This window comes from Poecile atricapillus, chromosome 30, assembly GCF_030490865.1.
Source record: "Poecile atricapillus isolate bPoeAtr1 chromosome 30, bPoeAtr1.hap1, whole genome shotgun sequence".
In the NCBI taxonomy this organism is placed as follows: domain Eukaryota; kingdom Metazoa; phylum Chordata; class Aves; order Passeriformes; family Paridae; genus Poecile; species Poecile atricapillus.
Genome location: NC_081278.1, coordinates 1,270,827 through 1,293,771, shown reverse-complemented (window position 1 = coordinate 1,293,771; position 22,945 = coordinate 1,270,827). Strand labels below are relative to the sequence as shown.

General features: G+C 51.2%; 2 protein-coding genes and 4 non-coding genes across 20 annotated transcripts; 3 read left to right on the top strand and 3 right to left on the bottom strand.

The window, feature by feature from the left end:
- Positions 1 to 3,231: 3,231 nt before the first annotated feature.
- TRNAS-GCU (transfer RNA serine (anticodon GCU)) lies at positions 3,232 to 3,313 on the bottom strand. The gene has a single exon. It is a non-coding gene; the product is annotated as a tRNA-Ser (tRNA).
- A 1,385-nt stretch (positions 3,314 to 4,698) lies between these two features.
- TRNAM-CAU (transfer RNA methionine (anticodon CAU)) lies at positions 4,699 to 4,770 on the top strand. Its single transcript has one exon. It is a non-coding gene; the product is annotated as a tRNA-Met (tRNA).
- Positions 4,771 to 9,372: 4,602 nt separating this feature from the next.
- TRNAT-AGU (transfer RNA threonine (anticodon AGU)) lies at positions 9,373 to 9,446 on the top strand. The gene has a single exon. It is a non-coding gene; the product is annotated as a tRNA-Thr (tRNA).
- Positions 9,447 to 9,691: 245 nt separating this feature from the next.
- On the bottom strand, positions 9,692 to 9,763 carry TRNAE-CUC (transfer RNA glutamic acid (anticodon CUC)). The gene has a single exon. It is a non-coding gene; the product is annotated as a tRNA-Glu (tRNA).
- Positions 9,764 to 12,077: 2,314 nt separating this feature from the next.
- LOC131589836 (uncharacterized) lies at positions 12,078 to 13,958 on the top strand. Of its 15 annotated transcripts, XM_058859627.1 has the most exons (7): positions 12,078 to 12,254; positions 12,480 to 12,531; positions 12,737 to 12,758; positions 13,031 to 13,390; positions 13,434 to 13,543; positions 13,576 to 13,765; positions 13,940 to 13,958. In XM_058859627.1, exons 1-7 carry the CDS (start codon positions 12,078 to 12,080, stop codon positions 13,941 to 13,943), a joined length of 915 nt encoding a protein of 304 aa, XP_058715610.1. In that variant the 3' UTR covers positions 13,944 to 13,958. The 15 variants fall into 15 exon arrangements, with proteins under 15 accessions (XP_058715610.1, XP_058715595.1, XP_058715609.1 ...); XM_058859612.1 differs by lacking the exon at positions 13,940 to 13,958 and having other exon boundaries at positions 12,078 to 12,286; positions 12,324 to 12,689; positions 12,729 to 13,173; positions 13,215 to 13,269; positions 13,369 to 13,543; XM_058859626.1 differs by lacking the exon at positions 13,940 to 13,958 and having other exon boundaries at positions 12,078 to 12,286; positions 12,324 to 12,689; positions 12,729 to 13,146; ... (1 more) ...; positions 13,489 to 13,532; positions 13,576 to 13,758.
- On the bottom strand, positions 13,598 to 22,922 carry LOC131589799 (josephin-2-like). The gene is made up of 9 exons (XM_058859578.1): positions 22,901 to 22,922; positions 20,094 to 20,226; positions 18,866 to 18,991; positions 15,838 to 16,032; positions 15,663 to 15,806; positions 15,309 to 15,546; positions 15,063 to 15,246; positions 14,805 to 15,010; positions 13,598 to 13,733 (listed from the first exon to the last, which is right to left on the bottom strand). Exons 1-5 carry the CDS (start codon positions 22,920 to 22,922, stop codon positions 15,803 to 15,805), a joined length of 480 nt encoding a protein of 159 aa, XP_058715561.1. The 3' UTR covers positions 13,598 to 13,733; positions 14,805 to 15,010; positions 15,063 to 15,246; positions 15,309 to 15,546; positions 15,663 to 15,802.
- Between the last annotated feature and the right edge of the window lie 23 nt (positions 22,923 to 22,945).

Here is a 22,945-nt window from a genome sequence, read left to right as displayed (position 1 = left end):
ATGGGATCCTATCCCAAAAAATCGGGGATTTTTCTCCTAAAAGTGCATTTCCCAAAAAAGGGAATTTTCAGGAGACAGGGACTCCAAAATTGGGGTGTTCTGCCCCAAAAATCAGCTCCGGGCAGGGCTGGGATTGGGGAATTTGGGATCACATCAAGAAAAGGGAATTCCGGGATTTTTTCCCCAAAAAATCAGCTCCTGACCAGGGTGGGATTCCAGGATTGGGGTCACCCCAAAAAAGGGAATTTTCAGGAGAGAAGGCTTCCAAAATTGGGTTGTTCTGCCCCAAAAATCAGCTCCGGTCAGGGCTGGGATTGGGGAATTTGGGGTCACCACCAAAAAAAGGGAATTCCGGGATTTTTCCCCCAAAAATCAGCTCCGGACAGGGCTGGGATTGGGGAATTTTGGATCGTCCCAAAAATAACGGGATCCTATCCCAAAAATAGGGGATTTTTCTCCTAAAAGAGCATTTCCCAAAAAAGGGAATTTTCAGGAGAGAGGGGTTCCAAAATTGGGGTGTTCTGCCCCAAAAATCAGCTCCGGGCAGGGCTGGGATTGGGGAATTTGGGGTCACCACCAAAAAAAATGAATTCCGGTTTTTTTCCCCCAAAAATCAGCTCCTGACCAGGGTGGGATTCCAGGATTGGGGTCACCCCAAAAAAAGGGAATTTTAAGGAGACAGGGACTCCAAAATTGGGTTGTTCTGCCCCAAAAATCAGCTCCGGGCAGGGCTGGGATTGGAGAATTTGGGATCACATCAAGAAAAGGGAATTCCGGGTTTTTTCCCCCAAAATCAGCTCCGGGCAGGGCTGGGATTGGGGAATTTTGGGTCATCCCAAAAGTAACGGGATCCCACCCCAAAAAATCGGGGATTTTTCTCCTAAAAGAGCATTTCCCAAAAAAGGGAATTTTCAGGAGCGACGGGTCCCAAAATTGAGGTGTTCTGCCCCAAAAATCAGCTGCCGGTAGGGCTGGGATTGGGGAATTTGGGGTCACCCCCAAAAAAAGGGAATTCCGGGATTTTTTCCCCAAAAAATCAGCTCCTGACCAGGGTGGGATTCCAGGATTGGGGTCACCCCAAAAAAAGGGAATTTTAAGGAGACAGGGACTCCAAATTGGGGTGTTCTGCCCCAAAAATCAGCTCCGGGCAGGGCTGGGATTGAGGAATTTGGGATCACATCAAGAAAAGGGAATTCCGGGTTTTTTCCCCAAAAAATCAGCTCCTGACCAGGGTGGGATTCCAGGATTGGGGTCACCCCCAAAAAAAGGGAATTCCAGGTTTTTTCCCCCAAAATCAGCTCCGGACAGGGCTGGGATTGGGGAATTTTGGGTCATCCCAAAAATAACGGGATCCTATCCCAAAAATCGGGGATTTTTGCCCCAAAAGCGCATTTCCCAAAAAAGGGAATTTTCAGGAGAGAGGGGTTCCAAAATTGGGGTGTTCTGCCCCAAAAATCAGCTCCCGGCAGGGCTGGGATTGGGGAATTTGGGGTCACCACCAAAAAAAGGGAATTCCGGTTTTTTTCCCCAAAAAATCAGCTCCTGACCAGGGTGGGATTCCAGGATTGGGGTCACCCCCAAAAAAAGGGAATTCCAGTTTTTTTCCCCCAAAATTGGATCCGGGCGGGGCTGGGATTGGGGAATTTGGGATCACATCAAGAAAAGGGAATTCCGGGATTTTTCCCCCCAAATCAACTCCGGGCAGGGCTGGGATTGGGGAATTTGGGATCACATCAAGAAAAATGAATTCCGGTTTATTTCCCCCAAAAATCAGCTCCTGACCAGGGTGGGATTCCAGGATTGGGGTCACCCCCAAAAAAAGGGAATTCCAGGTTTTTTCCCTCAAAATCAGATCCGGACAGGGCTGGGATTGGGGAATTTTGGATCATCCCAAAAATAACGGGATCCTATCCCAAAAAATCGGGGATTTTTGCCCCAGAAGTGCATTTCCCAAAAAAGGGAATTTTCAGGAGCGAGGGGTTCCAAAATTGGGGTGTTCTGCCCCAAAAATCAGCTCCGGGAAGGGCTGGGATTGGGGAATTTGGGATCACATCAAGAAAAATTAATTCCGGTTTTTTTCCCCAAAAATCAGCTCCTGACCAGGGTGGGATTCCAGGATTGGGATCACCCCCCAAAAAAAGGGAATTTTAAGGAGACAGGGACTCCAAATTGGGGTGTTCTGCCCCAAAAATCAGCTCCGGGCAGGGCTGGGATTGGAGAATTTGGGATCACATCAAGAAAAGGGAATTCCGGGTTTTTTCCCCCAAAATCAGCTCCGGGCAGGGCTGGGATTGGGAAATTTGGGGTCACATCAAGAAAAGGGAATTCCGGGATTTTTCCCCCAAAAATCGGATCCGGACAGGGCTGGGATTGGGGAATTTTGGGTCATCCCAAAAATAACGGGATCCTATCCCAAAAAATCGGGGATTTTTCTCCCAAAAGCGCATTTCCCAAAAAAGGGAATTTTCAGGAGAGAGGAGTCCCAAAATTGGGGTGTTCTGCCCCAAAAATCAGCTCCCGGCAGGGCTGGGATTGGGGAATTTGGGATCACATCAAGAAAAATGAATTCCGGGTTTTTTCCCCCAAAAATCAGCCCTTGACCAGGGTGGGATTCCAGGATTGGGGTCACCCCAAAAAAAACGGAATTCCGGGATTTTCCCCCCAAAAAGCAGCTCCGGGCAGGGCTGGGATTGGAGAATTTGGGATCACATCAAGAAAAGGGAATTCCGAGATTTTTTCCCCCAAAAATCAGCTCCTGACCAGGGTGGGATTCCAGGATTGGGGTCACCCCCAAAAAAAGGGAATTCCAGGTTTTTCCCCCCAAAATCAGCTCCGGGCAGGGCTGGGATTGGGGAATTTTGGATCGTCCCAAAAATAACGGGATCCCACCCCAAAAATCGGGGATTTTTCTCCTAAAAGCGAATTCCCAAAAAAGGGAATTTTCAGGAGCAAGGGGTCCCAAAATTGGGGTGTTCTGCCCCAAAAATCAGCTCCGGGCAGGGCTGGGATTGGGGAATTTGGGATCACATCAAGAAAAGGGAATTCCGAGTTTTTTCCCCAAAAAATCAGCTCCTGACCAGGGTGGGATTCCAGGATTGGGGTCACCCCAAAAAAGGGAATTCCGGGATTTTTCCCCCAAAATCAGCTCCGGGCAGGGCTGGGATTGGGGAATTTGGGGTCACCCCCCAAAAAAAGCGAATTCCGGGTTTTTTTCCCCCAAAACTGTTATCCCGACGAGGGTGGGATTCGAACCCACGCGTGCAGAGCACAATGGATTAGCAGTCCATCGCCTTAACCACTCGGCCACCTCGTCCGCGGCTGCGCGGCCGCGCCCGGCCGCCAAGGGGCGCGCTCGGGGGGCGTGGCCAGCGCGGAGGGGGCGTGGTCAAAGCTCGGGGGCGTGGCCCGGGCGGGGCTCCAGCTCCAGAAGCCGCGGGTTCGAATCCCGGCGCCGCCAAATCGCGGTGCCCTTCCCCCACCCTCAACCGAACCCCCTTTTCACACTCTTTCCCCCAAATTTCCTTTTTTTCGGCTTTTTTATTCCCCTGGTTTTCCAGTTTTTTTGATTCCCTGTTTTTCTCTCGATTTTTGCATTTTTCCCTCCGTTTTCTCTTCTTTTTTCTCAATTTTTCTGCTTTTTTCTCATTTTTCCCCTTTTTCCCACACATTTCTCCTTTGTCCCGATTTTTTTTCTCCCAGTTTTCTCCTTTTACCCCTAATTTTCTCTATTTTTCCTCAATTTTCTCATTTTTTCCCCCAGTTTTCTCTTTTTTAACCAAATTTTTTCGTTTTCCCCCAATTTTCTCCTTAATCCTCATTCTATCTCTTTTTCCACAATTTTCTCCTTTTTTACCCAATTTTCTCCTTTTTTCCCCCATTTTTCTCATTTTCCCCCCAATTTTCTCCTTTTTCCTCCAATTTTCTCCTTTCTCCCAATTTTCTCTATTTTTTCCCCAATTTTCTCTTCGTTTTTTCCCAATTTTTAATTTTTTTCCTCAATTTTCTCTTTTTTAACCAAATTATTTTCCTTTTTTTCCCCAATTTTCTCCTTTTATTTTCCCCAATTTTCTTCCTTTCCCCCCATATTTCTTTTTATTTTTTTTTCCAATTTTTTCCTTTTATTTCTCCCACTTTTTTCCCTTTCCCCCCCAATTTTCTGGTTTTAATTTCCCCCAATTTTCTCCTTTTATTTTTCCCAGTTTTCCCCCATTTTCCTCCTTTTATTTTCCCAATTTTCTCCCTTTTCCCCCTGAAATTTCTTTTTTTTTCCCTCCAAATTCCCCCTCATTTTTCCCCTCAAAAAAAAATCTGATTTTTTTCTTCCAGTTTTTCTCTTTTCCCCTCATTTTTTCCCTTTTCCCCCCACTTTTCCTCCTTTTTTCCCTCTCCTGCATCCCGGAATTTCCTAAATCCTCCCCTCCCATCCAGAACTTTTTAATAAAAGGAAAGAAAAGAATAAAAAAAATGCAAAATAGAAAAAAAAACAACGAAAAAGGTGAAAAAAACGGAAAAAAAAGAAAAAAAAACCCTAAAAAACCCCTAAAAAATAAATTTAAAATAAGAAAATTAAATTTAAAAAATGGGAAAAAAATCAAAATAAAAAAGCGGCGCCATCCAGGGAAGAAAAAAACAATTTTTAGTAGCGATGACGTCATCAGAGGTTAATTAGGTGCAAATTAAGGAGGTTTTTGCAGGAGCAGCAGAGTGGCGCAGCGGGAGCGTGCTGGGCCCATAACCCAGAGGTCGATGGATCGAAACCATCCTCTGCTAAATCCCATTTTTCCCGATTTTTTTCCCATTTTCCCGATTTTTTTTTCAATTTTTCGCGATTTTTTTCCCATTTTCCCCGGTTTTTTTTCCATTTTTCGCGGTTTTTTCCCATTTTCCCGATTTTTTTCCCCATTTTTCCCGACTTTTTCCCCATTTTTCCCGATTTTCCCCCCGTTTTTCCCGTTTTTTCCCATTTTCCCCGATTTTTTTCCCATTTTTTCCCGGTTTTTTTCCCATTTTCCCGATTTTTTCCCCCATTTTTCCCGATTTTTTCCCCATTTTCCCCGATTTTTTTCCCATTTTCCCCGATTTTTTTTCCATTTTCCCGATTTTTCCCCCCATTTTCCCCGATTTTTTTCCCACTTTCCCCGATTTTTTTTCCATTTCCCCGATTTTTTCCCATTTTTCCCGATTTTTTTCCCATTTTTCCCGGTTTTTTTTCCCATTTTCCCGATTTTTTTTTCTCATTTTTCCCGGTTTTTTTCCCATTTTCCCGATTTTTTTTTCTCATTTTTCCCGATTTTTTCCCCATTTTCCCGATTTTTACCCCCATTTTCCCGATTTTTTTTCCATTTTCCCCGATTTTTTCCCATTTTTCGCGATTTTTTTCCCCATTTTCCCGATTTTTTTCCCATTTTCCCGATTTTTTCTTATTTTTCCCGATTTTTTCCCATTTTCCCCCGATTTTTCCCCATTTTTCCCGATTTTTTGTCCCATTTTCCCGATTTTTTCCCATTTTCCCGATTTATTTTCCCATTTTTCCCGATTTTTTTCCCATTTTTCGCGATTTTTTCCCCATTTTCCCGATTTTTTTCCATTTTCCCGATTTTTTCCCCCATTTTCCCGACTTTTCCCCCCATTTTTCCCGATTTTTTCCCCATTTTTCCCGACTTTTTCCCCATTTTTCCCGATTTTCCCCCCATTTTCCCCGATTTTTCCCCCATTTTTCCCCGATTTTTTTCCCATTTTTCCCGATTTTCCCCCCATTTTTCCCGATTTTTTCCCATTTCCCCGATTTTTTTCCATTTCCCCGATTTTTTTCCATTTTTCCCGATTTTTTCCCCATTTTTCCCGATTTTTCCCCGATTTTTCCCGATTTTCTCCCCATTTTCCCCGATTTTTTTCCCCCATTTTTCGCGATTTTTTTCCCATTTTTCCCGATTTTTTTTTCCATTTTATCCCGATTTTTTTCCCATTTTCCCGATTTTTCCCCCATTTTTCCCGATTTTTTTTCCATTTTTCGCTATTTTTTTCCCATTTTCCCCAGGTTTTTTTCCATTTTTCGCGGTTTTTTCCCATTTTCCCCAACTTTTTTCCCATTTTTCCCAAGTTTTTCCCCCATTTTTCCCGATTTTTTTCCCATTTTTCCCGGTTTTTTCCCCCATTTTTCCCGATTTTTTTCCCATTTTTTCCGATTTTTCCCCCAATTTTTCCCGAATTTTTTCCCATTTTATCCCGATTTTTTTCCCATTTTTCCCTCTTTTTTCCCATTTTTCCCTCATTTTTTCCCATTTCCCCCTCAATTTATTCCTTTAATTTCATTTTTCCCTCTTTTTTTCCCCATTTTTCCCTCTTTTTTCCCATTTTTCCCTCTTTTTTCCCATTTTCCCCTCAATTTATCCCTTTAATTTCATTTTCCCCCCTCATTTTTTCCCATTTTCCCCTCATTTTATCCCAGTTTTTCTCTAAATTTCTATTTTTCACCTCAATTTTCCCATTTCTTCTCATTTTCCCCCATTTTCTTTCATTTTTCCCCCTTTTCCTTCATTTTCCCCAAATTTTTCCCAATTTTTTCCTCTTTTTCCCTGAATTTTCCCATTTTCACCCAAATTTTTCCCTCAATTTTCCCCTTTTAAACTCAATTCCCCTCGATTTTCCCATTTTCCCTCAATTTTCCCTTTTCCCCCTCATTTTTTCCCATTTTCCCTCAATTTTCCCATTTTTCCCTCTTTTCCCCTCATTTTTTCCCATTTTCCCTCAATTTTCCCATTTTTCCCTCTTTTCCCCTCATTTTTTTTCCGTTGAAATTCAGGTTTTTTTCGGCGGAAAAGGGAAAAAAAAAATGAGATTTAAAAAAAGGCGGAAAAGGCAAAAAAAAAAAGGCGGAAAAATTTAAAATAATTGGAAAAACTGAAGAAAACCGATGGAAATAAAGAAAAATGTTTAAAAAAGAGGGGAAAAATCAAATAGAACCAGGAAAAATATAAAATAAAATAAAATAAAGCGAAATAAAATAAAATAAAATAAAATAAAATAAAATAAAATAAAATAAAATAAAATAAAATAAAATAAAATAAAACGAAATAAAATAAAGCGAAATAAAATAAAATAAAATAAAATAAAATAAAATAAAATAAAATAAAATAAAATAAAATTAAATTAAATTAAATTAAATTAAATTAAATTAAATAAATAAAAATAAAAATAAAATAAAATAAAATAAAATAAAATAAATAAAAATAAAATAAAATAAAATAAAAGAAAGCAAAATAAAATAAAATAAAATAAAGCAAAATAAATCAAAATAAAATAAAATAAAATAAAATAAAATAAAATAAAATAAAATAAAATAAAATAAACCCAGGAAAAATATAAAATAAAATAAAAAAAAGCGAAATAAAATAAAAAAAAGCGAAATAAAATAAAATAAAGCGAAATAAAATAAAATAAAGCGAAATAAAATAAAATAAAATAAAATAAAATAAAATAAAATAAAATAAAATAAAATAAAATAAAATAAAATAAAATAAAATAAAATAAAACGAAATAAAATAAAATAAAATAAAACCAGGAAAAATATAAAATAAAATAAAATAAAGCGAAATAAAATAAAGTAAAACAAAACCAGGAAAAATATAAAATAAAATAAAGCGAAACAAAATAAAATAAAATAAAATAAAATAAAGCAAAATGTAATGTAATATAATATAATATAATATAATATAATATAATATAATATAATATAATATAATATAATATAATATAATATAATATAATATAATATAATATAATATAATATAATATAATATAATATAATATAATATAATATAATATAATATAATATAATATAATATAATATAATATAATATGAGGAAGAACTCCTCGGGTCCTGCCGGGCCTCGAACCCCGGTCCCACCCGTGACGGGGTGGGGCCGATCCCGCTGCGCCACCGCGGAGGAGGGGGCGCGAGGGGCAGCTGGGAGCCCCAAAAAGGCACGCGGGGAGATTTTTTTTTTTTTTTTTTTTTTTGGGGGGGTCTCCCCTCCCCTATTTTTGTTCCCGGGGGGGATTTTGGGGGGAACTGAGGGGTTTTGGGGGGATTTTGGGGGGAACTGAGGGACTTTGGGGGGATTTTGGGGGGAACTGAGGGGTTTTGGGGGGATTTTGGGGGGAACTGAGGGACTTTGGGGGGATTTTGGGGGGAACTGAGGGACTTTGGGGGGATTTTGGGGGGAACTGAGGGGTTTTGGGGGGATTTTGTGGGGAACTGAGGGGTTTTGGGGGGATTTTGGGGGAAATTGAGGGGTTTTGGGGGGATTTTGGGGGGAATTGAGGGGTTTTGGGTGGATTTTGGGGGGAATTGAGGGGTTTTGGGGGGATTTTGGGGGGAACTGAGGGGTTTTGGGGTGATTTTGGGGGGAACTGAGGGGCTTTGGGGGGATTTTGGGGGGAATTGAGGGGTTTGGGGGGATTTTGGGGGGAATTGAGGGGTTTGGGGGGGATTTTGGGGGGAATTGAGGGGTTTTGGGGGGGATTTTGGGGGGAATTGAGGGGTTTTGGGGGGATTTTGGGGAATCCCTGGGGAGATTTGGGGGGGATTCGAGGGGTTTTGGGGGGATTTTCGGGGGGTGGGGGGATTTCAGGGGGATTTAGGGGGGATTTTGGGGGGAATCCCTGGGGAGATTTTGGGGCGATTTGAGGGTTTTTGGGGGGATTTGAGGGGTCTTTGGGGGGATTTTCGGGGGGTGAGGGGGTTTCAGGGGAATTTTGGGGAATCCCGGGAGTGATTTTTGGGGGATTTGAGGGATTTTAGGGGGATTTTCGGGGGGTGAGGAAGTTTTAGGAGGATTTTGGGAGGATTTTGAGGGGATTTGAGGGGCTTTAGGGGGATTTTGGAGAATTCCTGGAGAGATTTTGGGGAAATTTGAAGGTTTTTGGGGAGGATTTTCGGGGTCTTTGGGGGGATTTTCGGGGGGTGAGGGGGTTTTAGGAGAATTTTGGGGAGAATTGAGGGGTTTTGGGGGGATTTTGGGGAATCCCTGGGAAGATTTTGGGGCGATTTGAGGGTTTTTGGGGGGATTTAAGGGGGATTTTGGGGGGTGAGGGGGTTTAGAAGGATTTTGGGGGGATTTTGGGGGGATTTGGGGGGATTTGGGGGGATTTGGGGGATCCCAGGACACACGAATAGAGAGTGGGGGAGGGGATTTGAGCTGAAATTCGGCCATTTTTGGGGGGCGGGGTCCCCTGAATCGAGGTTTTGGGGTCTCCCCTTTTTGGGGGGAGGGGAAATGGGGGGGTTTGGGGGTCTCCCCTTTTTGGGGGGGGGGTGGGGGAGGGGCTGGGGGGGGTGATGGGGGTTGAGGGCGGCGCGGAGAACGCGCGGGCGCCGTGGCTTAGTTGGTTAAAGCGCCTGTCTAGTAAACAGGAGATCCTGGGTTCGAATCCCAGCGGTGCCTCAGCTTCTGTCGCGGCCATATCGCGACAGCACCGCCCGATTTTATTTCTATTATTATTTTTTAAATTTTTTTTTAATTCATCACATCCCCCGTTTTTTTTTCTTTAAAATCGAATAAATTCCTTTCAAACGAAACGCTAAATATGGGGGAGAAGGAAAAGAGGGACCGCGAGGCTTTGGAAAAAAAGGGAAAAGGGGGGAAAAAAATAATAAAAATAAAATAAAACAAATTAGGCGAGTTTTTATTTCCCTGACCGGGAATCGAACCCGGGCCGCGGCGGTGAGAGCGCCGAATCCTAACCACTAGACCACCAGGGAGAGCCGCCAGCACCACTGCGCCGGCGCCACCAGAGGCGCAACGCCGCGTCCTGATTGGCTGGACAAGCTCTGAGGGGCTGTCAATCAAGCTGGAGAACCAATCAGAGCGCGGCTCGGGGGCGGTCGCGCCGCCGCCTCAGGTTTCCCGCCTCCCGCGCTGCGCCCTGTGGGGGGAGAATTTCGGGGGTTTTGGGGTAGAATTTGGGGGTTTCTTTGTAGGATTCACGGGTTTTGGAGGGAATTCGTGGATTTTTGAGCGAAATACGATGGTTTTGGGGCAAAACTCGGGTATTTCGGGTGTTAATTCGAGGATTTTGAACTGTGAGAGCGCCGAATCCTAACCACTAGACCACCAGGGAGAGCCGCCAGCGCCACTGCGCCGGCGCCACCAGAGGTGCAACGCCGCGTCCTGATTGGCTGGACAAGCTCTGAGAAGGTGTCAATCAAGCTGGAGAACCAATCAGAGCGCGGCTCGGGGGCGGTCGCGCCGCCGCCTCAGGTTTCCCGCCTCCCGCGCTGCGCCCTGTGGGGGGAGAATTTCGGGGGTTTTGGGGTAGAATTTGGGGGTTTCTTTGTAGGATTCACGGGTTTTGGAGGGAATTCGTGGATTTTTGAGCGAAATACGATGATTTTGGGGCAAAACTTGGGTATTTCGGGTGTTAATTCGAGGATTTTGAACTGCGAGAGCGCCGATCGCGAATGCTCCGAGCTGATTGGCTGGGCGGGTGAGGAGAGGGTGTCAATCACAGTGGAGAGCCAATCAGAACGCCGATATGGGGTGGTCACGCCCTCCGCCTCAGGTTTCCCGCCTCTCCCGTCCGGAAATGCGCGGGGGAAATTTGGGGATTTTTGGGATGAAATTCGGGGATTTTGGTGAAAATTTCGGCGTTTTAGGGGTGGAATTGTCGGGTTTGGGGGGAAATTCGAGGATTTGTGTGCGAAAAACGGAGATTTTGGGGAGAAATCCGAGGATTCTGAGCCACACTCCCCAGACGCCGCGCCGCGCGCTGATTGGCTGCGCGTGATGAATGCAGCTGTCAATCAAAGTGGAGAACCAATCAAAATGCACGTGCGATGCTTGGTAACGCCCCCATCCCGGCTTTCCCGCCGGGAATTTTGGGGGAAAATTTGGGAATTTGGGGTGAAATTTGGGAATTTTGGGATAAATTTGGGAATTTTGGGTGAAATTTGGGAATTTTGGGGTGAAATTTGGAAATTTTGGGGCTAAATTTAGGAATTTTGGGGTGAAATTCGGGAATTTTGGGGTTAAATTTGGGGATTTTGGGATAAATTTGGGAATTTTGGGGTGAAATTTGGGGATTTTGGGGGGAAAATTCAGGAATTTGGGCTGGAATTGGGGCATTTTGGGTTGAAATTTGGGGATTTTGGGGTGAAATTTGGGATTTTTGGGATAAATTTGGGATTTTTGGGGTGGAATTCAAGGATTTTGGGGGAAAATCAGAGATTTGGGCCGGAATTGGGGCTTTTTGGGGTGAAATTTGGTGATTTTGGGGTGAAAATCAGAGATTTGGGCTGGAATTGGGGCATTTTGGGGTGAAATTTGGTGATTTTGGGGTGAAATTTGGGGATTTTGAGGCAAAATTTGGGGATTTGGGTTGGAAATCAGAGATTTGGGGTGGAATTGGGACATTTTGGGGTGAAATTAAGAGATTTTGGGGCAAAATTTGGAGATCTTGTGGCAAATTTTGGGGGATTTTGGGGTGAAAATGAGAGATTTGGGCTGGAATTGGGGCATTTTGGGGTGAAATTTGGGGATTCTGTGGCAAAATTTGGCGATTTTGGGCTGAAATTCAGAGATTTGGGCTGGAATTTGGCCATTTTGGGGTGAAATTTGGGGATTTGGGGGATGAAATTTGGGGATTTTGGGCAAAATTTGGGCATTTGGGGGTGAAATTTGGCGATTCTGGGGATGAAATTTGGGGATTTGGGGTGGAAATCAGAGATTTGGGGTGGAATTGGGGCATTTTGGGGTGAAATTTGGTGATTTGGGCTGGAATTTGGTGATTTTGGGGTGAAATTTGGTGATTTTGGGGTGAAATTTGGTGATTTTGGGGTGAAATTTGGGGATTTCCGAACAACCACGAGGACACCAAGCTCCCAAGCATCGCTTCTCGTCCTTTTCCCTCCGGAATTCACAGCAGAGACAGCCCCGGACCCGCAGAAACACCCGGAACAACCCCAAAACTGCACAGGTGACACCCAGGTGTCCCTCAGGTGTCACCCAGGTGTCACCCAGGTGTCACAGGTGTCACCCACGTGTCACTCAGATGTCAATTCAGGTGTCGTTCAGGTGATGTTCAGGTGTCCCTCAGGTGTCACTTGGGGTCACTCAGGTGTCACCCAGGTGTCCCTCAGGTGTTGTTCAGGTGTCATTCAGGTGTCCCTCAGGTGTCCCTCAGGTGTTGTTCAGGTGTCACTTGGTGTCACTCAGGTGTCACTCAGGTGTCACTCGGTGTCAGGTGTCACTCAGGTGTCACACGGTGTCACTCAGGTGTCGTTCAGGTGTCACTCGGTGTCACCCAGGTGTTCAGGTGTTCAGGTGTCACCCAGGTGTCACTCAGGTGTTCAGGTGTCATTCAGGTGTCACTTGGGGTCACTCAGGTGTCACTCAGGTGTTGTTTAGGTGTCACTTGGTGTCACTCAGGTGTTCAGGTGTTGTTCAGGTGTTGTTCAGGTGTCACTCGGTGTCCCTCAGGTGTCCCTCAGGTGTCACTCAGGTGTCGCTCAGGTGTTCAGGTGTCACCCAGGTGTCATTCAGGTGTCGTTCAGGTGTCGTTCAGGTGTCCCTCAGGTGTTGTTCAGGTGTTGTTCAGGTGTCACTTGGTGTCACTCAGGTGTCACTCAGGTGTCACTCGGTGTCCCTCAGGTGTTGTTCAGGTGTCACTCGGTGTCAGGTGTCACTCAGGTGTCACACGGTGTCACTCGGTGTCACCCAGGTGTTCAGGTGTTCAGGTGTCACTCAGGTGTCACTCAGGTGTCACTCAGATGTCAATTCAGGTGTCACCCAAGTGTTGTTCAGGTGTCCCTCAGGTGTCCCTCAGGTGCCACTCCGGTGTCACCTGGGTGTTGTTCAGGTGTCACTCAGGTGTCACCCGGGTGTCACTCAGGTGTCACTCAGGTGTTGTTTAGGTGTCACTTGGTGTCACTCAGGTGTTCAGGTGTTGTTCAGGTGTTGTTCAGGTGTCACTCAGGTGTCACTCAGGTGTCATTTTGGTGTTGTTCAGGTGTTGTTCGGGTGTCACTCAGGTGTCACTCAGGTGTCACCCAGGTGTCACTCAGGTGTTCAGGTGTCCTTCAGGTGTCACTCGGTGTCCCTCAGATGTCGTTCAGGTGTCGTTCAGGTGTCACTCGGTGTCACCCAGGTGTTCAGGTGTTCAGGTGTCACCCAGGTGTCACTCAGGTGTCACTCAGGTGTCACTCAGGTGTTCAGGTGTCATTCAGGTGTCATTCAGGTGTCACCCAGGTGTCGTTCAGGTGTCATTCAGGTGTCACAGGTGTCACTCGATGTCACTCAGGTGTTCAAGTGTCACTCAGGTGTCAGGGGTCACCCGGTTGTCCCTCAGGTGTCACTCGGGGTCACTCAGGTGTCCCTCAGGTGTCACTCAGGTGTTGTTCAGGTGTCACTTGGGGTCACTCTGGTGTCATTCAGGTGTCCCTCAGGTGTTGTTCAGGTGTCCCTCAGGTGTTGTTCAGGTGTCCCTCAGGTGTTGTTCAGGTGTCGTTCAGGTGTCATTCAGGTGTCATTCAGGTGTCACTCACGTGTCACTTGGTGTCACTCAGGTGTCGTTCAGGTGTCACTCAGGTGTCGTTCAGGTGTCATTCAGGTGTCATTCAGGTGTTGTTCAGGTGTCACTCAGGCTTCAACCAGGTCCCCTCCTCCTCCACCTCCCGCGGCACCACCAGGAACAGCTCCGAGCTCCCCTCATCCAACACCCGCTGCAGGAACTCCCTGCAGGTGAGACCCCCAGGTGAGACCCCCAGGTGAGACCCCCAGGTGAGACCCCCCAGGTGAGACCCCCAGGTGACACTGCCCAGGTGAGACCCTCAGGTAACACCCCCCAGGTGAGACCCCCAGGTGACACCCCCCGGTTAGACCACCCAGGTGAGACCCCCCAGGTGAGACCCCCAGGTGACACCTCCAGGTGAGACCCCCAGGTGAGACCCCCCAGGTGAGACCCCCCGGTTAGACCACCCAGGTGAGACCCCCAGGTGAGACCCCCAGGTGAGACCGCCCAGGTGAGACTGCCCAGGTGAGACCCCCCAGGTGAGACCTCCAGGTGAGACCCCCAGGTGAGACCCCCAGGTGAGACCCCCAGGTGAGACCCCCAGGTAACACCCCCCAGGTGAGACCCCCAGGTGACACCCCCAGGTGAGACCCCCAGGTGAGACCCCCAGGTGAGACCCCCAGGTAACACCCCCCAGGTGAGACCCTCAGGTGACCCCCCCAGGTGAGACCCTCAGGTGACACCCCCAGGTGAGACCCTCAGGTGAGACCCTCAGGTGACACCCCCAGGTGAGACCCCCCAGGTGAGACCCTCAGGTGACACCCCCAGGTGAGACCCTCAGGTGAGACCCTCAGGTGAGACCCCCCCAGGTGAGACCCCCCCAGGTGAGACCCCTCCAGGTGAGACCCCCAGGTGAGACCACCCAGGTGAGACCCCGAGGTGACACCCCCAGGTGAGACCCCCAGCACCCCTGATCCCACCTGGGAGCTCACCTGAGCCCACCTGAGCCCACCTGTGACACACCTGAGAGCCCACCTGAGCCCATCTGGGGCTCATTTGGGCTCACCTGAGCTCACCTGAGCCCACCTGATCCCACCTGAGCTCACCTGGGAGCCCACCTGACCCCACCCAACCCCACCCGAGCCCACCTGATCCCACCTGGGGCTCACCTGAGCCCACCTGAGTCCATCTGTGACCCCACCTGTCCCCACCTGAGCCCACCTGGGATCCCACCTGTGACCCCACCTGTCCCCACCTGAGCTCACCTGTCCCCACCTGAGCTCACCTGAGCTCACCTGAGCTGTGTCTCGCTGCCGATGCTGGCAGGTGCGGGCAGTTTGGAGTCACCTGAGCTCACCTGGGCTCACCTGAGCTCACCTGAGCTGTGTCTCGCTGCCGATGCTGGCAGGTGCGGGCAGTTTGGAGTCACCTGAGCTCACCTGAGCTGTGTCTCGCTGCCGATGCTGGCAGGTGCGGGCAGTTTGGAGTCACCTGAGCTCACCTGAGCTGTGTCTCGCTGCCGATGCTGGCAGGTGCGGGCAGTTTGGAGTCACCTGGGCTCACCTGAGCTGTGTCTCAGTGCCGATGCTGGCAGGTGCGGGCAGTTTGGAGTCACCTGAGCTCACCTGAGCTCACCTGAGCTCACCTGTCCCCACCTGTCCTCACCTGAGCTGTGTCTCGCTGCCGATGCTGGCAGGTGCGGGCAGTTTGGAGTCACCTGAGCTCACCTGAGCTCACCTGAGCTCACCTGAGCTGTGTCTCAGTGCCGATGCTGGCAGGTGCGGGCAGTTTGGAGTCACCTGGGCTCACCTGAGCTCACCTGAGCTGTGTCTCGGTGCCGATGCTGGCAGGTGCGGGCAGTTTGGAGTCACCTGAGCTCACCTGGGGCTCACCTGAGCTCACCTGAGCTGTGTCTCGCTGCCGATGCTGGCAGGTGCGGGCAGTTTGGAGTCACCTGGGCTCACCTGGGGCTCACCTGAGCTCACCTGAGCTGTGTCTCGCTGCCGATGCTGGCAGGTGCGGGCAGTTTGGAGTCACCTGGGGCTCACCTGGGGCTCACCTGGGGCTCACCTGAGCTCACCTGGGCTCACCTGAGCTGTGTCTCGCTGCCGATGCTGGCAGGTGCGGGCAGTTTGGAGTCACCTGGGGCTCACCTGAGCTCACCTGAGCTGTGTCTCAGTGCCGATGCTGGCAGGTGCGGGCAGTTTGGAGTCACCTGAGCTCACCTGAGCTCACCTGAGCTGTGCCTCGCTGCCGATGCTGGCAGGTGCGGGCAGTTTGGAGTCACCTGGGCTCACCTGGGGCTCACCTGAGCTCACCTGAGCTCACCTGAGCTGTGTCTCAGTGCCGATGCTGGCAGGTGCGGGCAGTTTGGAGTCCAGGTTGTAGAAGGAATCCCCCAGGTGTCTCACGCTCAGCCAGTGAGGCCGGGCCAGCGGCAGCCGCAGCCCCCCCAGACGGGGCCGGGAGGGGACGTTGAGCAGGAACCCCAGGACTGGGGACACCGAGAGCCGCTCCAGGGGGCTGGGGACACCGGGACAACACCATTAATTAACAGGGGTTTGTTAATTAACAACCCGAATTAATTGGGGTTAGTTAATTGACACCCCAGATTAATTAGGGAGGGGACGTTCAGCAGGAACCCCAGGACTGGGGACACCGAGAGCCGCTCCAGGGGGCTGGGGACAGCGGGACAACACCATTAATTAATTGGGGTTCGTTAATTAACACCACAAATTAACTGGGGTTCGTTACCCCAGATTAACTGGGGAAGGGGAGTTAATTAACGGGGGGGGAACTCCGAGAGCCGCTCCAGGGGGCTGGGGACACCGGGACAACACCATTAATTAACATGGGTTCGTTAATTAACACCCCAAGTTAATTGGGGTTCGTTAATTAACACAACAAATTAACTTGGGTTAGTTAATTGACACCCCAAATTAATTGGGGTTTATTAACACCACAAATTAATAGGGGGCGTTAATTAACGGGGGGGAACACCGAGAGCCGCTCCAGGGGGCTGGGGACAGCAGGACCACCCCCCAAATTAACTGGGGTTCGTTAATTAACACCCCAAATTAATAGGGGTTCAGTAATTAACACCACAAATTAATTTGGGTTCATTAATTAACAACCCAAATTAATTGGGGTTAGTTAATTGACACCCCAGATTAACTGGGGAGGGGATGTTAATTAACGGGGAGGGGCACCGAGACCACACCCCCAAATTAATTTGGGTTCATTAATCAACACCCCAAATTACTTAGGGGCGTTAATTAACGGGGGGGACACCGAGACCACACCCCAAATTAACTGGGGTTAATTAATTAACACCCCAAATTAATTGGGGAGGGGGTGTTAATTAACGGGGGGGGGGACAGCGAGACCACACCCCAAATTAATTGGGGTTAATTAATTAACACCCCAAGGGATTGGTTTGAATTTGGGTCTGGGGTCTCGGATCGATCGTGGGCATTGCAGGCACTGAAATGGGTGGGGGGGAGAGATTTGAGAGGTGCCAAATTTGGGTCTGGGGTCTCAGAGAAGCCCCAGATTTGGGTGGGGGGTCCCGGGAGGGGTGCGGGAATTGGGTCTGGGGTCTCGAGGCTCCATCCCTAATTTGGGGAGGGGTCTCAGCACCTTTTGTCCCAACACACCCCAGGAGAAACAAGAAATTTGAGAGGTCCCAAATTTGGGTCCGGGGTCTCAGAGAAGCCCCAAATTTGGGTGGGGGGTCCCGGGAGGGGTCCAGAATTTGGGTCTGGGGTCTCAGAGCAGCCCCAGATTTGGGTGGGGGGTCCCGTGAGGGGTGCGGGAATTGGGTCTGGGGTCTCGAGGCTCCATCCCTAATTTGGGGAGGGGTCTCATTGGCTTTTGTGCCAACACAGCCCAGGAGAAAGGAGAGATTCACAAGGTCCCAAATTTGGGTTGGGGGTCTCAGACAGGTCCCATATTTGGGTCTGGGGTCTCAGAGAAGTCCCAGATTTGGGTGGGGGGTCCCAGGAAAGGTTCAGAATTTGGGTCTGGGGTCTCAAGGCTCCATCAGAAATTTGGGGAGGGGTCTCACCAACTTTTGTCCCAACACACCCCAGCATAACGAGGAGAAATTATCAAGGTTCCCATTGGCTTGAGGGTACAGAATTTGGGTCTGGGGTCTCAGAGAAGCCCCAGATTTGGGTGGGGGGTCCCGGGAGGGGTCCAGAATTTGGGTCTGGGGTCTCGAGGCTCCATCCCTAATTTGGGGAGGGGTCTCCTCACCTTTTGTGCCAACACACCCCAGGAGAAAGGAGAGATTTGCAGGTTTCCCATTGGGTTGAGGGTCCAGAATTTGGGTCTGGGGTCTCAGAGCAGCCCCAGATTTGGGTGGGGGGTCCCGGGAGGGGTGCGGAAATTGGGTCTGGGGTCTCGAGGCTCCATCCCTAATTTGGGGAGGGGTCTCCTCACCTTTTGTCCCAATAAACCCCAGCAGAAAGGAAAAATTTGCAGGTTTCCCATTGGGTTGAGGGTCCAGAATTTGGGTCTGGGGTCTCAGAGCAGCCCCAGATTTGGGTGGGGGGTCCCGGGAGGGGTGCGGGAATTGGGTCTGGGGTCTGTGGGAATTTGGGGAGGGGTCTCACCGCCGTTTGTCCCACCAGACGGCCGCCAGCCCCAGCGTGGCAAGGCAGCTCTCAATAGGGGTGGGGGTCTCAGAGGGATCCTAAATTTGGGTCTGGGGTCTCAGAGAAGCCCCAAATTTGGGTGGGGGGTCCTGGGAGGGGTTCAGAATTTGGGTCTGGGGTCTCGAAGATCCATCCCTAATTTGGGGAGGGGTCTCCCCAACTTTTGTCCCAACACACCCCAGCATAACGAGGAGAAATTATCAAGGTTCCCATTGGCTTGAGGGTACAGAATTTGGGTCTGGGGTCTCAGAGAAGCCCCAAATTTGGGTGGGGGGATCCCGGGAGGGGTGCGGGATTTGGGTCTGGGGTCTCGAGGCTCCATCCCTAATTTGGGGAGGGGTCTCCCCACCTTTTGTCCCAATACACCCAAGGAGAAACGAGAAATTGGCAAGGTCCTGATTGAATCAGGGTCCCAGAATTTGGGTCTGGGGTCTCGGGGCAGCCCCAGATTTGGGTGGGGGGTCCCGTTATGGGTGCGGGAATTGGGTCTGGGGTCTGTGGGAATTTGGGGAGGGGTCTCACCGCTGCTTGTCCCAACACACCCCAGGAGAAAGGAGAGATTTGCAGGTTTCCCATTGGGTTGAGGGTCCAGAATTTGGGTCTGGGGTCTCAGAGAAGCCCCAGATTTGGGTGGGGGGTCCCGGGAGGGGTGCGGGAATTGGGTCTGGGGTCTGTGGGAATTTGGGGAGGGGTCTCACCGCCGCTTGTCCCACCAGACGGCCGCCAGCCCCAGCGTGCCCAGCGCTGCCATCACCACGTTGATGTCGTAGTTCCCCGTGCCCAGGGGGCTCCGGTGGGGGTTGGGCCGCGAGTTGGGGGCCAGCCTGGGGAGACCCCTCCCCAAATTAACCGAGACCCCTCCCCAAATTAACCCGAGACCCCTCCCCAAATTAACCTGAGACCCCTCCCCAAATTAACCCAACCCCTGAGACCCCTCCCCAAATTAACCTGAGACCCCTCCCCAAATTAACCCAACCCCTGAGACCCCTCCCCAAATTAACCCCCAGGACCCCTCCCCAAATTAACCCGAGACCCCTCCCCAAATTAACCCTGAGACCCCTCCCCAAATTAACCCCCTGAGACCCCTCCCCAAATTAACCTGAGACCCCTCCCCAAATTAACCCAAACACCAGAGACCCCTCCCCAAATTAACCCCCTGAGACCCCTCCCCAAATTAACCCAAGACCCCTCCCCAAATTAACCCAACCCCTGAGACCCCTCCCCAAATTAACCTGAGACCCCTCCCCAAATTAACCCAACCCCTGAGACCCCTCCCCAAATTAACCTGAGACCCCTCCCCAAATTAACCCGAGACCCCTCCCCAAATTAACCCAAATACCTGAGACCCCTCCCCAAATTAAAACAAACACCAGAGACCCCTCCCCAAATTAACCTGAGACCCCTCCCCAAATTAACCCCGAGACCCCTCCCCAAATTAACCCCCCGAGACCCCTCCCCAAATTAACCCAAACACCAGAGACCCCTCCCCAAATTAACCTGAGACCCCTCCCCAAATTAACCCGAGACCCCTCCCCAAATTAACACAACCCCTGAGACCCCTCCCCAAATTAACACAAACACCTGAGACCCCTCCCCAAACTAACCCAAAGCCCTGAGACCCCTCCCCAAATTCAGGAAAACCCCATGAGACCCCCAGACCCCTCCCCAAATTCAGGACCCCTTTCCCCACCCCTTAGACCCCTCCCCAAATTCAAGAAAACCCCCCCAGGACCCCTCCCCAAATTCAGGACCCCTTCCCCCATCCCCCAGGGACCCCTCCCCCACCCCCAAGGACCCCTCCCCAAATTCAGGACCCCTCCCCCCACCCCCGGGGACCCCTCCCCACCCCCAGGGACCCCTCCCCAAATTCAGGACCCCTTCCCCCACCCCCAGGGCCCCCTCCCCGAATTGGGTCTGGGGTCTCACCGGTGGCAGATGCCGTCGGCCGCGGCTTTGCTGAGCCAGGGCCGCTGCAGGAGGTTGTTGAGGGCGTGGAGGGCGCACAGCTCCAGGCGCTGCCGCTCGTGGTAGAGACCCCCCGAGACCCCAGACCCAAATCCCGCCCCCGGACCCCCCCCCAAATCCCCCCGAGACCCCGAGACCCCCCCCGGCTCCGGTGGGGGGGAGGGGGAGGCCTGGGGGGCTGCGGGGAGAGAGGGGAGGGGTCTCAGTCAGCTCCTGGAGCTCCTAAATTGGCTCAAAGCATCCTCAGAGACCCCTCCCCAAATTCGTGCTGTCCCCAAAATCCCCCCGGGACCCCAAAATTCCCCCCAGGACCCCCCAAAATTCCCCCCAGGACCCCCCAAAATTCCCACGGGACCCCCAAAATCCTTCCCAGAGACCCCCCCAGGATCCCCTAAATCACCCCCAGACCCCTCCCCTAATTCGTGATGTCCCCCCAAATCCCCCCGGGACCCCAAAATTCCTCCGGGACCCCCCGAAATTCCCCCAAAATCCCTCCCAGAGACCCCCCAGGATCCCCAAAATCCACCTGAGACCCCTCCCCAAATTCGTGGTGTCCCCCCAAATCCCCCCCAGGACCCCCAAATTCACCCAGGACCCCCAAAATTCCCCCAAAATCCTTCCCAGAGACCCCCAGGATCCCCAAAATCCCCCCCAGACCCCTCCCCAAATTCGTGGTGTCCCCCAAATCCCCCCCAGGACCCAAAATTCCCCCCAGGACCCCCCAAAATTCCCCCGGGACCCCCCAAACTTCCCCCGGGATCCCCCAAATCCTTCCCAGAGACCCCCCCAGAATCCCCTAAATCCCCCCCAGACCCCTCCCCAAATTCGTGGTGTCCCCCCAAATCCCCCCCAGGACCCCCAAATTCCTCCGGGACCCCCCGAAATTCCCCCAAAATCCCTCCCAGAGACCCCCAGGATCCCCAAAATCCACCTGAGACCCCTCCCCAAATTCGTGGTGTCCCCCCAAATCCCCCCCAGGACCCCCAAATTCACCCAGGACCCCCAAAATTCCCCCAAAATCCTTCCCAGAGACCCCCAGGATCCCCAAAATCCCCCCCAGACCCCTCCCCAAATTCGTGGTGTCCCCCAAATCCCCCCCAGGACCCCAAAATTCACCCGGGACCCCCAAATTTCCCCTCAGGACCCCCCAAAATCCTTCCCAGAGACCCCCAAATTCACCCCGGACCCCCAAAATCCTTCCCAGGGAACCCCCAGGATCCCCAAAATCCATCCCAGAGACCCCTCCCCAAATTCGTGGTGTCCCCCAAATCCCCCCCCGGGACCCCCAAATTCACCCAGGACCCCCAAATTCACCCGGGACCCCCAAAATTCCCCCAAAATCCTTCCCAGGGAACCCCCAGGATCTCCAAAATCCACCCGAGACCCCTCCCCAAATTCGTGGTGTCCCACAAATCCCCCCCAGGACCCAAAATTCCCACAGAACCCCTCCCAGAGACCCCCAAATTCTCCCGGGACCCCAAAATTCCCCCAAAATCCCTCCCAGAGACCCCCAAATTACCCTGGGACCCCCAAATCCCCCCAAAATCTTCCCAGAGACCCCCCCAAGATCCCAAAAATCCCCCTCAGACCCCTCCCCAAATTTGTGGTGTCCCACAATTCCCCCCCAGGACTCCCAAATCCCCCCCCAAGACCCCAAAATCCCCCCCAGGACCCCAAATTCCTCTGGGACCCCCCGAAATTCCCCCAAAATCCTCCCAGAGACCCCCAGGATCCCCCAAATCCCCTCTAAATTCCCTCAAATCCCCCCCAGACCCCTCCCCAAATTCCTGATGTCCCCCCAAATCCCCCCCAGGACCCCCAAATTTCCCCAAAATCCCTCCCAGAGACCGCCAGGGTCCCCAAAATCCCCCTCAGAACCCCCAAATCCCCCTCAGGACCCCCAAATTCCTCCGGGACCCAACGAAATTTCCCCCCAAACCCCTCCCAGAGACCCCCAGGGTCCCCAAAATCCCTCCAAATCCCCCTCAGGACCCCCAAATCCCCCTCAGGACCCCCAAATTTCTCCGAGACCCCCCAAAATTCCCCCAAAATCCCTCCCAGAGACCCCCAGGATCCCCAAAATCCCCCCCAGATTCCCTCAAATCTCCCTCAGGACCCCCAAATTCCTCCAAAATCCCTCCCAGAGACCCCCAGGATCCCCAAAATCCCCCCCAGGACCCCCAAATCCCCCTCAGGACCCCCAAATTCCTCCGGGACCCCCCAAAATTCCCCCCAAACCCCTCCCAGAGACCCCAAGGGTCCCCAAAATCCCCCCAAATCCCCCTCAGGACCCCCAAATTCCTCCGGAACCCCCCGAAATTCCCCCAAAATCCCTCCCAGAGACCCCCAGGGTCCCCAAAATCCCCCCAAATCCCCCTCAGGACCCCCAAATCCCCCTCAGGACCCCCAAATTCCTCCGGGACCCCCCGAAATTCCCCCAAAATCCCTCCCAGAGATCCCCAGACCCCCAAAATTCCAGGCACCCCCAAATTCTCCCCCCAAATATCTTCAGGACCCCCAAACCCTCCCACAAGACCCCCCCCAAGTTTCTTCAAATCCCCCCAAAATCCCCCCAGGACCCCCCGATCCCCCCCCAGGCCTACCCGGCCCTTCCCCCTCACGGGCCCTCGGCGCGGCCTTCGCCTCCCTCCCCCCCAAACCCCCTCCTGCCCCCCAAAAAACCCCTCTGAGCCCCTCCTGCCCCACCCAAGCCCCCCCAGGACCCTTCAGGACCCCCCAAAATCCGGCCCCGGCTTCCCCCTCCTCACCCCGCTCGTCCTCCGGGGCCATGGCGGCCGCTGCCCCCTCAGGCC